Source organism: Panulirus ornatus, chromosome 14, assembly GCF_036320965.1.
Source record: "Panulirus ornatus isolate Po-2019 chromosome 14, ASM3632096v1, whole genome shotgun sequence".
In the NCBI taxonomy this organism is placed as follows: domain Eukaryota; kingdom Metazoa; phylum Arthropoda; class Malacostraca; order Decapoda; family Palinuridae; genus Panulirus; species Panulirus ornatus.
The window spans coordinates 4,333,496-4,349,722 of NC_092237.1; the positions used below are offsets into that span (position 1 = coordinate 4,333,496).

The following is a 16,227-nucleotide window of genomic DNA, read 5'->3' on the forward strand; positions in this document are numbered from 1 at the left end:
CAAGGTTATTAGGTACAGTAGGGTTGAGGGTCAAGTCAAATGGGAGGTAAGTTTGAATGGAGAAAAACTGGAGGAAGTAAAGTGTTTTAGATATCTAGGAGTGGATCTGGCAGGGGTGGAACCATGGAAGCGGAAGTGGATCATAGGCTGGGGGAGGGGGCGAAAATTCTGGGAGCCTTGAAGAATGTGTGGAAGTCGAGAACATTATCTCGGAAAGCAAAAATGGGTATGTTTGAAGGAATAGTGGTTCCAACAATGTTGTATGGTTGCGAGGCGTGGGCTATGGATAGAGTTGTGCGCAGGAGGATGGATGTGCTGGAAATGAGATGTTTGAGGACAATGTGTGGTGTGAGGTGGTTTGATCGAGTAAGTAACGTTAGGGTAAGAGAGAGGCGTGGAAATAAAAAGAGCGTGGTTGAGAGAGCAGAAGAGGGTGTTTTGAAATGGTTTGGGCACATGGAGAGAATGAGTGAGGAAAGATTGACCAAGAGGATATATGTGTCGGAGGTGGAGGGAACGAGAAGTGGGAGACCAAATTGGAGGTGGAAAGATGGAGTGAAAAAGATTTTGTGTGATCGGGGCCTGAACATTCAGGAGGGTGAAAGGAGGGCAAGGAATAGAGTGAATTGGATCGATGTGGTATACCGGGGTTGACGTGCTGTCAGTGGATTGAATCAGGGCATGTGAAGCGTCTGGGGTAAACCATGGAAAGCTGTGTAGGTATGTATATTTGCGTGTGTGGACATGCAGGAGGGTGAAAGGAGGGCAAGGAATAGAGTGAATTGGATCGATGTGGTATACCGGGGTTGACGTGCTGTCAGTGGATTGAATCAGGGCATGTGAAGCGTCTGGGGTAAACCATGGAAAGCTGTGTAGGTATGTATATTTGCGTGTGTGGACGTATGTATATACATGTGTATGGGGGTGGGTTGGGCCATTTCTTTCGTCTGTTTCCTTGTGCTACCTCGCAAACGCGGGAGACAGTGACAAAGCAAGAAAAAAAAAGATTTAGAATCTATGCAGCCATCACTAATCCTGATATTATTTCTTCCTGGGCAGTGGATCCCTCCCAGCTACTACCTACTTCTAACATACGGATGAACAGAGAAATAGAAAGCCTTTCCTGAAATAGAATTTAAGTTATTAGACATAATTAGGATAATTCATATTTTCTCCATTTGATAACAAGCATGAATTTTTTGTGGATGACATGTTTTATGCAAAAGCAGAAATTCTTCACAAAATATGTCAGTGTGTAAATAAGTTTATTAGAAAATTTATTAAGGGCTTCTATTCTCTCTTACAGGTTCAACCATATTGACCATGCAACAGCTGCTAAGTGTGCCCTGGAACAAAAGCAGCGTGATGAAGCTAAATACCGCAAAGACAACAGTCTGGTCTGGGAAACAAAGCTTTTTGATTTGATAGCAGATAACTGGATTTACAAGAAACCACTGCTGAAGAGACTTAGTCAGAGAAATGACTAATAAGGGTTGCCTAATGGAAGTTGTTCTGTTTAGTATATATCCCTGCCTAATTTGTCAAGTGGAATAATATTAGATGCATTGTCATCTGCATGAGTGATATGGAAATGCAATAGTGGAGTAAGTTTATTTTATGACATTTATACAATGTGATAAACCTACTGTTTGGACAGACCTACCTTTGTTGATTGGTAGGGATGATTTATTTGCTGATTTTATATGGAATTTTATATATAATGCAGCAGAATATAAGGTAGGTAATGAATATCACATTGGTCAGTGAATAACATAGTAGAGGCCCCCTGCATGCACTGTAATGGACTACACACAAACTCTTTTCATCATGTAATGAAAAAATGGAGACTTAATTTTTGTTGAATTGTAAAATAAAGGGGAGTATGATAGAATATGTTGCAGGGATCTATATTCATTTTATGTATGTTTTGTTTATGAACAAATGAATTATCCAAAGTAAGATTAAGAGTAGGATTAACCCTCTCAGTTCTACTTGATTTGATTGTCTGCCCCATCCAGATGCAGCTTTGAAAAATTTAGAATATTAAAAAGAATTACTGAGTCATTTAAACCAAGCACATCAAAGACTGTTGAATCTTCGTGCTGTATTTAGGCTTTAAATCTCTGCAGATTGCCACCATTTAAAGTCTGCTTAGATACTGTATATTATTCTGCTGTCTTTTTATATTCAGAATCATTCTTTATGGTCTACATATATATATCCAGATGTGTTAGTTGACTGTTTTCATCATCTAATTCCCACAAAATCTTGTTTTTGCACACTGGACAGGGATGTCTGTTTAAGGGAGCATGTGATGTCCACCATTTTATAAAGGTTTTTGGATATTTATGCTGATTGTTTAGAACTGCATGTGACATATGTAAGTGTACATGCCTGAGGTGAGTAAAGGAACCATTGGTTCCAACACATACTGGTGGGAAAAATTCAGAACATAAAGTTTAAGTGGTTAGGTCCACTGAAAGGAAAACATTACACTTTAAATAGAACTGAAAGGGTTAATGGAGATTACAGAGCATAGTTAATGTATGTTTGAGTTTCTTGTGTACATGATTTCATGCAGGAGGGTAAGAGGCATGCAGGGAATAGAGTGAATTGGAATGATGTGGTATACTGGGGTCAACGCACTGTCACTGGACTGAATCAGGCCATGTGAAACTTCTAGGGTAAACCATGGAAAGGTCTGTGGGGCCTGGATGTGTATAGGGAGCTGTGGTTTCGATGCATTACACATGACAGCTAGAGACTGGGTGTGAACAAATGTGGCCTTTTTTGTCTCTTTTTCCTGGTGCTACCTCGCTGATGCAGGGGGTGGTGGGGTGGTGCTGGGAATGGATGAAGGCAAGCAGGTATGAATATGTACATGTGTATGTATGTATATGTATGTATATGTTGATATGGCCTATCCACTCATATACACATATATACATATATGCCCATACACGCTCATATACATATCAACTTGTACACATATATATACATACACAGACATATGCATAGATACACATGTACCTATTCACACTTACTTGCCTTCATCCATTCCTCTCTGTGTGTATATGTATGTATGTAGGCATCATAGTGAGGTTTGGAAGAATATATGAAAGGAGAAAGTAAAGAGTTAATATGAGTGAAAGCAAGGTTACTAGGTTCAGCAGAGTTGAGGGACAAGTTAGTTGGAGTGTGACATATGGATAAAATATGGAGGAATGAAGTGTTTTAGATATCTGCAAGTGGACATGAATGTGGCAGTGAATGGAACCATGGAAGTGGAAGTGAGTCATAGATCATAAGATGGGGAAGGGAGAAGTTTGTGAGGATGCTAAAGAATGTGTAGAAAAAGAGCATGTTATCTGGGAGGGCAAAAATGGGCGTGGTTTAAGGAATAGTTGTCCCAACAATATTATATGGATGCAAGGCATGGGCTATAGATAGGGTTATGTGAAGGAAGATGAAATTTTTGGAAATCAAATGTTTGAGGACAATGTGTAGTGTGAGGTGGTTTTGTTAAGACCCTGATGCCACATAATTTGTTTCAATTTATCCTTCCATTTCTTCCCTGGTTTTCTCCTCCCCCTTCCTCATTACACTTCTGATGTAAAGATGTCCTTGATCTTTCTTTACATGTCCATGCCTTATGTCCAAACCATTGTAGTGCACCCTTGTCTTCTCTCCCTCTCATACTGCACTTATTACCACCCCTCTCTTAAACTGTCATTCCTTACAAAATCAACCCTCACACCACATATTGTCTGTAGACTTATCATTTCCAACATGTCCTCCTGCTTCCACACTTGCATTCAAGGCCCACCAGTGAACCCACATACAACAACGTCAAGACTGTCTTTAGAAAACAAACAAGCAAAAAAAGTTTATGCACTAACTAATACTGACCTCTCTCTTCTCATTTTCCCTAATGCACCCAGGACCTTAGCTTCCTCTCCTGTCCTGTGACTTACTGTTCCCCATGGATCCATATGTCTCCTAATCTACTTCCTGGTGCTTAAAGTATTCCCTTTCTCCAAGTTCACTTCACTGAAAGTCACATTTAAACTACATTTTCCCCACCTTGGAGTGTCAGGAATAAAGGAAAAATGGCTTCATTTGTACTCCAAGTGTCATGTACATTTTACCAAAACCAAAGCCTGCCTTGACTGCCATGTTGCACAGACTTTTCTGTAGATTACTGTGATTTCTTCATATTTCCTGGTTTAACCCCCAGTATAACACACCAATCCATTTTATTTTATCCCATGCATACTTCTTGCCCTCCTGAATGTGCCTCTTCCTATCAAAGGGCTGAGCCAGGACATATGAAGAGGTCAAGGTCAAGGTAAACCATGGAGAAATGTGTGGGGCTTGGCTGTGGATGATAAATGCTGTTTTGTGTACATTATACATGATAGCTTGAGAAGAGAATTGTTCAATTTAGGCCATTGTTTGTTTCTTACTGATGTAATCTTAATAGCACTGCAGTAGTAATGAGTGTTAAAAACTGTATATGCATATTTTTACATTTTGTCCTGTTGATAATGACTGATTTTTTTTACTCCATCATTGTTTGCTTACATATGACTAATATTCTAACTTAACATACAGGACTTTGTAGGTATCAGATGGTAATAAACTTAATTTTCATTTGAATTTATTCAGGAAGTACTTTCTGGTACTTTTTAATTGTAGGGGACAGGCTGCATTATGCATAGGATTTTATCATGGTACTTTGTTGAAGTATAAGGTACCTCCCACTACCTTGCTAACACGGGAGACAGCGACAAAGTATATTGAAATATGAATAGATAACTACTTTGTTGAAATACATGTATAATTGTTAATTGATGATGTAAGCACAAAAAATTCTATTTTGTCACAATGGTGCATTTTAAGATGAACAAAGGCTCAAATTACCTTGGCAGCATTTAGTAATTTTTATCAGCCTGTCATTTTTTTTTCTTTCTTTTTTTGCTTTGTCGCTGTCTCCCGCGTTTGCGAGGTAGCGCAAGGAAACAGATGAAAGAAATGGCCCAACCCACCCCCATACACATGTATATACATACATCCACACACGCAAATATACATACCTACACAGCTTTCCATGGTTTACCCCAGACGCTTCACATGCCCTGATTCAATCCACTGACAGCACGTCAACCCCGGTATACCACATCGATCCAATTCACTCTATTCCTTGCCCTCCTTTCACCCTCCTGCATGTTCAGGCCCCGATCACACAAAATCTTTTTCACTCCATCTTTCCACCTCCAATTTGGTCTCCCACTTCTCCTCGTTCCCTCCACCTCTGACACATATATCCTCTTGGTCAATCTTTCCTCACTCATTCTTTCCATGTGCCCAAACCATTTCAAAACACCCTCTTCTGCTCTCTCAACCACGCTCATTTTATTTCCACACATCTCTCTTACCCTTACGTTACTTACTCGATCAAACCACCTCACACCACACATTGTCCTCAAACATCTCATTTACAGCACATCCATCCTCCTGCGCACAACTCTATCCATAGCCCACGCCTCGCAACCATACAACATTGTTGGAACCACTATTCCTTCAAACATACCCATTTTTGCTTTCCGAGATAATGTTCTCGACTTCCACACATTCTTCAAGGCTCCCAGAATTTTCGCCCCCTCCCCCATCCTATGATCCACTTCCGCTTCCATGGTTCCATCCGCTGCCAGATCCACTCCCAGATATCTAAAACACTTTACTTCCTCCAGTTTTTCTCCATTCAAACTTACCTCCCAATTGACTTGACCCTCAACCCTACTGTACCTAATTACCTTGCTCTTATTCACATTTACTCTTAACTTTCTTTTTTCACACACTTAACCAAACTCAGTCACCAGCTTCTGCAGTTTCTCACATGAATCAGCCACCAGCGCTGTATCATCAGCGAACAACAACTGACTCACTTCCCAAGCTCTCTCATCCCCAACAGACTTCATACTTGCCCCTCTTTCCAAAACTCTTGCATTCACCTCCCTAACAACCCCATCCATAAACAAATTAAACAACCATGGAGACATCACACACCCCTGCCGCAAACCTACATTCACTGAGAACCAATCACTTTCCTCTCTTCCTACACGTACACATGCCTTACATCCTTGATAAAAACTTTTCACTGCTTCTAGCAACTTGCCTCCCACACCATATATTCTTAATACCTTCCACAGAGCATCTCTATCAACTCTATCATATGCCTTCTCCAGATCCTGTCATAGTAAGATTATTTGAAATATTACAGTCATGATTTTGATGTTTAGTATCATTGTTTAGTAGAACTGGTAATCAGTTCTGTAATTGTGTGATATAGAGCCTTAATATTCTCAAAGGTAAATTTGGGTGGTAAAATCTGTTATATGTTGTTTAATCTGGGTTTTTACCTGTCTGATTATTGCATTATTTGAGTTTCAGGCCTGAAAGTCATGAAAAAACTAAATAATTAATTGCTATTTGGTCTGAATTTTGAACTTGAGCCCCAAAAGTTCAGATTCACATTTACCTCCCACACCACCCTGTCTTTAAAAAGAACAAGCATCTAGTGACATCATGGATCCTTCATGAATAACCATCTTTCCCTGGAAAACACTCTTTCACCTCTTTTCTTCCTTATTCATTTGCCTCTCTCAAGTAAATGTTCCACAATGCATTTAAACTTTTGTGTTAAAATGTCTCCATATGCATCCTCTGTAAACTGATGGTGAATTTTGGAGGCAGTAAGCATTCAAAGATATAAGGATTTACCAGAAATTCAATATTTTGATCTGTAGATGCATTGCATGGTTTGAAATTCAAGCCATCCTTTTCCACACATGTAGTGGCCATTAAATACTTGTAAAGACCCGTACTAGAACAAAAAAGAGCTTCACAAATTAGAAACCTTAACATGCTAGCAGTAATTCCATCTCAAAAAATTCACTTGTGGAGATGTTGGTTTAAGATTTACTATTTGGTGTGTATTACATTACAGAACAGTCACTGACTATAAATTCATTATTACCTCTGACGAAAAATAGCATACAGATCTATAGTTATATACATTTACACTTGCAGTAGTATATCTAAATGGACAGTTAGACAGGGGTATGTATCTCAAGAAACTTTTATGATAGTGAAGTTGGCTTGAGATTTATTATTTGGTGTATATAGCGTTATGGAGGAATCATATATGAACGATTTTGTGCAGAAAAAGAAGAATTTAGAATTGAATACAGCATCACACATTAATAATTGTTGTAAACATGCCCGTATGGCTAGTGTCTGGCTGGGTATTCCTTGTATATCTTGGAGGTACTAGCAGGGCTCACCCCATTCTGCAGAAATGTCCATAAGTTTTCATTTACCAAATACCATTGTACCTTCCTTGTGGTATCTCACTGAACCTTGACTTATGCCTTCTCCAGATAAATAACTATGTCATATATGTCACTCACTTTGTCTTAAGTAATTTTTGCTTTCATTCTCAAAAACTGATACTTGGTCCACACCTGCACTACCAACCCTGAAACCGTATTGCTCATCCCCAGTCAGCTGGTCCATGCATGACACCACCCTCTCAGTCACCAGTTTCCCATACACATTACCAACTGTACCCAACAGACTTACAACTCTATAATTTGAACATTCATATTTGTGCTGATATCATAATCTTTCTTTCTTTCTTTCATACTATTCGCCATTTCCCGCGATAGCGAGGTAGCGTTAAGAACAGAGGACTGGGTCTTTGAGGGAATATCCTCACCTGGCCCTCTTCTCTGTTCCTTCTTTTGGGAAAAAAAAAACGAGAGGGGAGGATTTCCAGCCTCCCGCTCCCTTCCCTTTTTGTCGCCTTCTACGACACGCAGGGAATACGTGGGAAGTATTCTTTCTCCCCTATCCCCAGGGCATTATACACGCACTCCACCAATCTTCAGGCATTTCACCTTTGGCCATGCATATGTATAGCAACCTAATTGACCATTCAACCTCACCATCACCCCCCTTTGTTAAGAAAGAAATGCTACATCATCCCAAGCACTCAACATGCACACTTAACAGGCCTTCTAAATATTATCTCCATCTATTGACATCTGTGTTACCACTTCCCCATCCACTCTCCTCATTGTCACCCTCCATAGACCTTTCATATATTCACTTACTCCCAAAATAGTTTCTTATTCTCTCTGAATTTCATTGATACTCTGTATCCACATCACTCTTATGCCATCTTTTTTCAGCTCTAGCTATGTGCAAGCCCTTCCTTCATGGCAAAATTTCATCAAAAGTACCTTTTCCTTGACCTGAATGTGCTTTCTCATGTATCACTTCCAGTTACTCACACTCCTTCACTGCAGGTATGGTCCTTCTATCTATCTATTCTATCAAAACCCCTGATGCCTTTTCCAATTGGAACTCCCTCAAAGGGGCTGGCCATGGTAATTGAGTCTCCATAACTAGCAAACTCTAGTGCTGCTTCATAGCCTTTAGTGCCTCTCCTATTGTTCCTACTGAGTACTGCTATATAATGCTCCTACTTCTCATTCCAATGTTGTCTACCCTTTTTCTAATGCACACCACCCACCTTCCACATACAACACCCTTCAACCTCACACTTTTTCTAATGCACACCACCCACCTTCCACATACAACACCCTTCAACCTCACACTTTTTCTAATGCACACCACCCACCTTCCACATACAACACCCTTCAACCTCACACTTTAACATAGTGTCCATAATTGTCAGCCTCTCATCTACACAAAGTTTCATTTATACTTTACTTGCCTTTTGTCATTCGTCATTCAATAGCTGTAGGTATCTGCACACAGGCCACTTTTCTAAGCTTATTCACTTCCACAACTTCTTTCACAAGTCTTTCATTTCCACTTTTCTTGAATCTTCAACCAACTTTCACACTCACCTCCACCTAAATGATCAAACATTCCATTTGCTGCCACACTCAGCACAGTCGATTCTAACTACCTCTCCTTTGCATTCCAATCAGTAAGAATATAATCCGATAACAGTATATCCATTTACCCCCAACCTCACTTCCCCATGTATACTTATGCGTGTACCTTTCTTTTCTTTTACAGCTTTTCCTCATTTTCACATCAGGTACCCTGGACCCCATGCCTCCTAGATATGCCCTTAATTGCAACATCACCCATCCATGCTTTCGGATACCATAGCACGAAAGATTCTTTTGCAAAATATATTGCTTAACAACCTTTCTTGCAGTCAACCATATTATTGTGAAAAACTTGAATGAAATTGATTTGTCACTTCTTATGCTGCATGTACGTTTCTTTTTACTTTTAACAACATTCATTTTGAAATTTATTTTGAAGACAGGATTGCAATTTGTAAACGACTATTATCTCGGGGTTTGTTTGAGTTAGGCGAAACGTAGCATTAAAATGACGTAATTGAGACCAACAGACATACTAATTATGGAAACTAAACATTGTGGGACATACACTTAGACAAAAAGAAGGTTTAATTGCAAACCATAATGATAATTTAGCAGTCATACTTGTATGAACTGCTAAACTGGCATTTGATTACAAAAAATGTAGAATAAACTTATGGTGATGGATTTCTTGTGGCTGATGATGTGATGAGTTATATCATGGTGATCCACATGCAGAAATTATGTTTGTTATTAGCTCCATAAATGCACTCCAGGTTTACAGTGAAGAAATTCAAAAGTGGTCTTAAGTTCTGAGACCTGAAATTGCCATTAGATTAATTCAATCAGAGGGTGGTATCATAAGTGCAAGCTGTCATGCAGATCTTACATTGGTATGATATTTATATTAAGTCATAAGTATCAGACATGCTACAAGTTACAGTGAAATTGCAGTCAGTTTAGTTAAGGTGATTTTACAGTTTAGCCCTGCATAAACTGCATTCTTCCAACCACAAATGCCCTCTGGCCTTATAACCAAGATGGGTTTCTGTGATGGGGCTAGATTGAAGAGTGCTGATACTATTACCATGCAAGCCATAGGGGTCTAGTATCTACAAGTCTGAATCAGGAACCCACCATCACCATCATTGCACTCATAGATGCCTCCAGTGATTTGTGTTGATGTTCTCATGGCTTAGCTTTGTCCAGCATCTTTATCCAACATCCCAAACCTTCATAGCGATGTATAGTTGACAGGCTGGCTGTTGACCCAACCTCAGGTGGCGTTACTTGACTTTGCCTGCTTAAGGTTGTGCTCTAAGTAAAATGCCACTTTCAGCAAGGTTGTTTAATGGGAAGACAATCTCATTGAAGACCTTTCCACTCAAAGGAGTCCATCCTTTCCATGCCAATGATTGTAGCATAGACTTGAAGCTGTATAAATCCCTGCAGGACTTCCATGGGGTTATATGATAATTTTTGTAATAATAATAGTAATAGAAATAATGAAATTAATAATAATGAAGATTGATAAGAAACCTCAGGTTGATAGAAGGTAGAGTTAACATTCAGCCTAGAGTTAGCTTTACCTGGAGAGAGGAGTGTAAAGTAGTAATCATGAATACAACATCTAGGTGGAGTGTAAATTAAATTAATAGTTATGCAACATCTAGGTGCACTGTTTCTGAGTATTCATTACTTGATACTGGCACTAGCCTGCACTAGTGATGTAATCCTAGCCAGAGATATGTGGGGGCATTGTCAGATACTGAAAGGCTCCTTATTTCCTGTGTTTTCACATGTGGTGAACCTGAACAGAATGCTGATCTGAATCTTGCAAAATCACCACACTAAATTGGGTACATGGTTTGAGGCTGAATCCTTTTGAGAGAAATCCAAAATTTAATGGCTGCCATAGAATAGCAGCCAACCAGAGTAATGTCACACTGAATATGACAACATTAATGTCATAAAATGTGAACAAGTTTGAACACTGGCTGGGCCTGAATTGAGGAAAGTTGATGAAGTTGATTACTTGGAAAGGGTAAAAAAAATGCACTGTAAACAGAGTACTTGAGAAATTGATTTAGGGGGTATCAGGTTGTATGAAGAGATGGAGAACATAAGAGGACATTAGAAAAAGAATTGAAGCAAAATTTGTTTCAAGAAAACAAGAATGTGCAGAAAGATGGAGTGTGTGTGGAAAGTTAAAGATGTTGGTGGTATGAGTAACTTGTGTTACAGGGATGCTTTGCACAAGCCACCTGCTGTAAGTAGATCACACGGCCAGATATTTTAAGTAATTTCTGTGATTGTTTATATTTGTTCTGTAAATATTATTTTATATGTTAGATAATCAATGCAATAGATAGCCAAAGGCAATAAAGATATAAAATCAGGTATAGATTAGATTTTACAATAGTTTCTCAGGCAGTAGGATACAGCAGCCTTGTGTTTTGCTTCTTTTTTTTTTCATAATTTATTGGCTGCCAAAGGAGCAAGTTAAGAAGTTTGAGTACAGAAATTATATAAAAACTATTTTTTTATGATTTATATTTCTAATTTTGGGGGGCATGAAACAAACTAATGCTGATATCAGTCATCACAAAAAAACAATTTTCAAACCATTACATTAAAAGTTTATCATTTCACTTACTGTTTTATAAAGTGTTCCATAAATGGAAATATTTAAGACTTCTTGTGGATTGAATAGTTTATTGCCCCACATTTGTCTGAAGATGAAGAACCGGTGAAGAATATTGGCTTAAATTATAAACTATACTAACAATTTTACATTAAGAATGCTGTTAGAACTCTCATTTTGCATAATGGACCATGGTTTGTTTGGTAAATAGTAAAGACAGGGCATATATGTTGTAAACTTCTCATTGGAAATTCGCAAGAAAAGATTACTGATAAAGATTTACCTAGATGAAGAAAAACAGTTTCACCCAATGTTTATAATATGCCTTTCACAGATATAATGGAAAGCATGCAAGGGTGTTGTTTATGTAAAAAGTAGGAATGCCAGAGTGCTAGTTTTGATTCATGAGGAGAATATTATCCTGCAAGGCATTATTTTTATGTGGATTGATTGGTTTATATCATTGTAACAGGTAGTGCAGCTACATACTTTATTGATTTATTGGTACTGTTTAAATAGTACTCATAATACTTTAAAAATCTAGAGCAGGAATAAGGAGAAACATATGAAGGAAAGTATCATTTTACTGTATTGATGAGATGCATTAACTCCAGCTTTTTAATAAAGCAACTGGTATCTAATGAGTGATTTTGCCATCAACACCTTGTGGTTTCCTGTGATACTGAAGATCCACTACTTTGTGGTTTGCTGCAATACTGAAAATCCTTTTCACTGTCTCATTGTATTAGTTCTTTTAGGAATTAATGTAATAAAACTGAGTATTCTTCTCAGTCTTACTGTATAATGTGTTAGCTTACTCAGTACGTCTTTTTATGATAATTTTCTTGCTATTGTAATCCCAGATCAAGTGTATGTTTATGCAGTGAAAATTGCATTCAAGGAATTATATTTGCACTAATTTTATGAATTTCTGTTAGCTATTAGATGTATCTCATCCTTGTCTTGCATGATTCATTTACCAGTGTACAATTTTTTAAATAGTTAAATCATATGAATTATATTAAGTATTACTATTTAGATTTTGAGCACTCCATCACACACCTGCTTTTCACTGTTTCTTGGCCTCAGAAATGCTCTTTTAACATAACTTAGTTATATCCAGACTTGAAGTAAGTGCCATTAATACTGAAGGCAGAGACAGTCATACTAACATTCATTTTGTCAGTATGCTGTTGTTTACAAAGAAACCTGTATCATTGCATCACATTACAGTACGAAAGTGTTTGTTATCTATATAGTAAGCATATATGGGCTTCCATAATTGGAAGTTTAGCTGTATTTTATTTAGGTACCTTGTATGTACTTTACCTTCAAGTGCACCAGATATGACAGCAGTAAAATTCTCTAAACATTACTAGTAGCTTTGCAGAGGTAACATGTTTATTTACAAAAAGCCAACAACTTCAGAATTTTCTTTTTGAGCCATTAGAACTTTTCTATTTAGCTATTTAATGTTAGAAATTTCTGTAGAAAAGTGTTGCCTAAATTTCTTGATATTTTGCTCACAAAATCTTTATTTTTATTCATGCATGTCTTTTTCTGTAGGATATGAGGAAGAGATTGTGAACATTAGAAGTAATGATGTTTACGTATCTTGGTTACACAACTTGGCCAGTACCTTCGGGCCATATCATAATATATAAGAATATTTTTTACTCTTAGAATCCTAGAAAATTAAAGAATGGTGTAATGTTGATCAGTCAAAATGCCAGCTCAGTATTTTCAAAACTTGTTTATGCAATCCTGATATTTTTTTTGTCATACAGTTTCATCACCCACTTCAGTTAGGTTGTGTCTGGAAAAAACACACACTGTTTTCATTTCTGCACATCTCCCTAGCTTTCATGGATAATGCACAGAAATCAGAACCCATTATCCATTGCCACTCCTTACAAACTGTTGTTTGACCACTTCATTTGTTATGGTTTAGTGAAGTATCAGCACATCACCCTCTGTATTGACAACATATGATTTATAGATTGATACCTTTTTGTTTTGGCAGATGCACTGGTTCCAAGAGTTTTAGAAGATATGTGGCCAGCATCATTTTGTTCTCAGAAATCTGATGTATGAACAAAAACTTATGAAATTTATGTTAATTTTTATGTCCATATATTTTTGCTATTAGGGTAGTGAAGTACTCATATCAAGGCACCGACTTCTTTATGTGGAATTTGGTCACCTCATCATGTTTAGCACCATTGTTGGTCTGCCCTGGGTTTGATGCCTAGAGTTAATAGCACTGAGCTTAATACATCATAGTGCATGAGAACATACATCCTACATGCTCTTACCAAGGAAAATAAGGACTTGTTGACAGTGTACACAACCCAGCATAAAATGACTTTCCATATAACAGCAAAATGGTACATCATCTTTCAGTTGTTGGTGGGCATTGCTGCTCATCACCGCAGCAAGCTGGAGATAAGGCTACACACTCATGTGATAGCTTACTTGTGTCTTCTGGCACACCATTTTCCGAAGAATTTTGTCAGTGCTGCTATAGATGTGTCACAGATCTTGGAGATAAAGGTGTCCTCTACTGTGTAATGATGATTTACCATATCTGTCAATTGCTTGTACTTATGTGCCTCTGCCACCTCATCTGCACAGTCATATAGCTTTTGTGTGAGGTCTTACACCATGTTCTCAGAATTAACTGTTGTAGTTTTCATGTTCCCTCATTTTACTTCAACTCCACGCACTGGGATAACTCAGCCATCAAAATCTGTGGGCAACACTCAGTCAAAGTCAGATGCATATTCATCTTGTAATCTTCCTTTGCCATGCTCTTATTAGAGTAGACAGCTACTTTTGCTCTCCCATTAAGCTTTGGGTAATGGGCCTTTAAAGGATAGACACACAACACCTCACCATTACAAGGTATGCATTTCTTTACTGGCAATCCAAGTGCCGCTGTTAGTGAAGATTTCATTTGGTACTCTCACCTGGCAAAATAGCTGTGTAGAGTTAGGATTTAAAAAAAAATCTCATTGTTTTGTTAGGAAAATCAATTGTCTTGAGCCATTACATCAGCCCGTAATCATGGGTCATATACATCCGTCCATTGAACTGAAGCTTGTCTGCCATCATCTGTTGGAAAGGATGTTTTGGGAGGTGGGGGATGGTAAGAATTGCAGTGACTTTGGTGTTGTGATGATGCACAGCGCTCACATAGTCCTCTGAATGGCTGGTAGTACTACAGATTGCCCTACTGCCAGAGCCAGTAAACTTCCTTCTGAACATGTTGTAACATTGAGTTGATACCTTGATGGCTCACTTGCAAATGGCAGCCACCTGGTGCCATAGGACTTTGTAGTATGATCAATCTAAGGTTGCCATTCTTGAAAGATTAGCTGGGCAGGCTGTCCACCACAGCCTGTTCTGAAGGGTGTGGTAGGTTTTGAAACAGCACAACTTCTGAATGAGGCTGACACAAGTTCCCAGCCAAGCATGCCCTACAGCCATTCACTGTCGCACAAAACAATAATGTCTAAGTACAAAGATGACTGAAGCTTCGATTTTTGTCGTCTTTGGATAGAATACCATTGCTAGTCACGAAAAGCATACCACACCACATTTATCTGCAACTGCATGCTATGCCTGTGCCTGCCTTACATCACTATGAATGCCCACAAGCATTGAGAGAGCAAAATTAAGAATTGGTTCAATAAGGATGTGTAATGAAAGTATCCTGCAACCAGTTAGGACTGTTAGGTGACAGAGCAGAGCACAAAGATTGTAATTGCTGCCGAGAAAATTGGACAGCAAAGTCCAAGAGTAGATTTTCAATGCCTCAATAACTATTGTAAGATAGAAATGCATCTCACCCCCAGCTCCACTGGATGTACCCAGTGTCCCATTTCATTCATGAAAGACTGTTGCTGCCACATACTGGTGCTGTTACCTTGTGAAATTAGATGAGCCCAGCCAGTGCCTCACCACATTTATTTCTCCTTTGTGGTGTTACCAGTGTTTCTGCATCCCTATGGACTTTGGATATTAATGCATCCTAGAGGTTTTATGACACTATCACTGGTTTTCTTAAAAAGTGTAAATGCATAGATGACACAATACTCTGTGACTGCAGAGGTTAACAGACATTTTGGCATACTTGCAACTTTGTTGTGTGTGGCAAGAATGGTATTATGCAGCAGCTCTAAAAATTCAAGTTTTGCCATTAAAAAGTGGCCTTTGCAGACTCGTAGCTGGGTTGGGAGGAGCACCACCTCGTTGAGGACCAACTTACAGATGTTAAGAAGTCTGAAACCTATCCAAGGCATCATCTTGGACATCCAGCCATGGCATTTTTTGGTGAACCAGCTGGCATTCTTCATGCTGACCGCCATAATCTTGAAGCTTTTTCAGGATTTCTTGATGCTGAACAAAAAGATATGCTGCAACCAGAAGTTCTTGAAATTTGAAGACTAGGTATAATGTGTTGGATGGTTAAACACAGGAATTACATAGTATATTTTGATTTGTGAGTTGTTTGGCTGCAATTACTTTTGGAAATGCAACTGTAGGAGATATATAGAGTTGTCAAAAGGAATATCTTATGGCCTTCTTTTGCTGCATATATTTCATTTGACATTAACATCATACTCCAGCTTAGGTGTTTGCTAAATAGTC

The 16,227-nt window shown here is 38.4% G+C and overlaps 1 protein-coding gene across 4 annotated transcripts in view; it reads left to right on the plus strand.

Moving 5' to 3' along the window:
- LOC139753190 (oxysterol-binding protein-related protein 9) overlaps positions 1-5,979 on the plus strand; it is an 89,654-nt gene extending 83,675 nt beyond the window's left edge. For all 4 annotated transcript variants that reach the window (XM_071669384.1, XM_071669386.1, XM_071669388.1 and 1 more), the window contains exon 16: positions 1,307-5,979. In XM_071669384.1, coding sequence (XP_071525485.1) covers positions 1,307-1,487 — 181 coding nt within the window. In that variant the 3' untranslated portion in view covers positions 1,488-5,979. The remainder of the gene's footprint in view (positions 1-1,306) is intronic.
- The last annotated feature ends 10,248 nt before the right edge of the window (positions 5,980-16,227 follow it).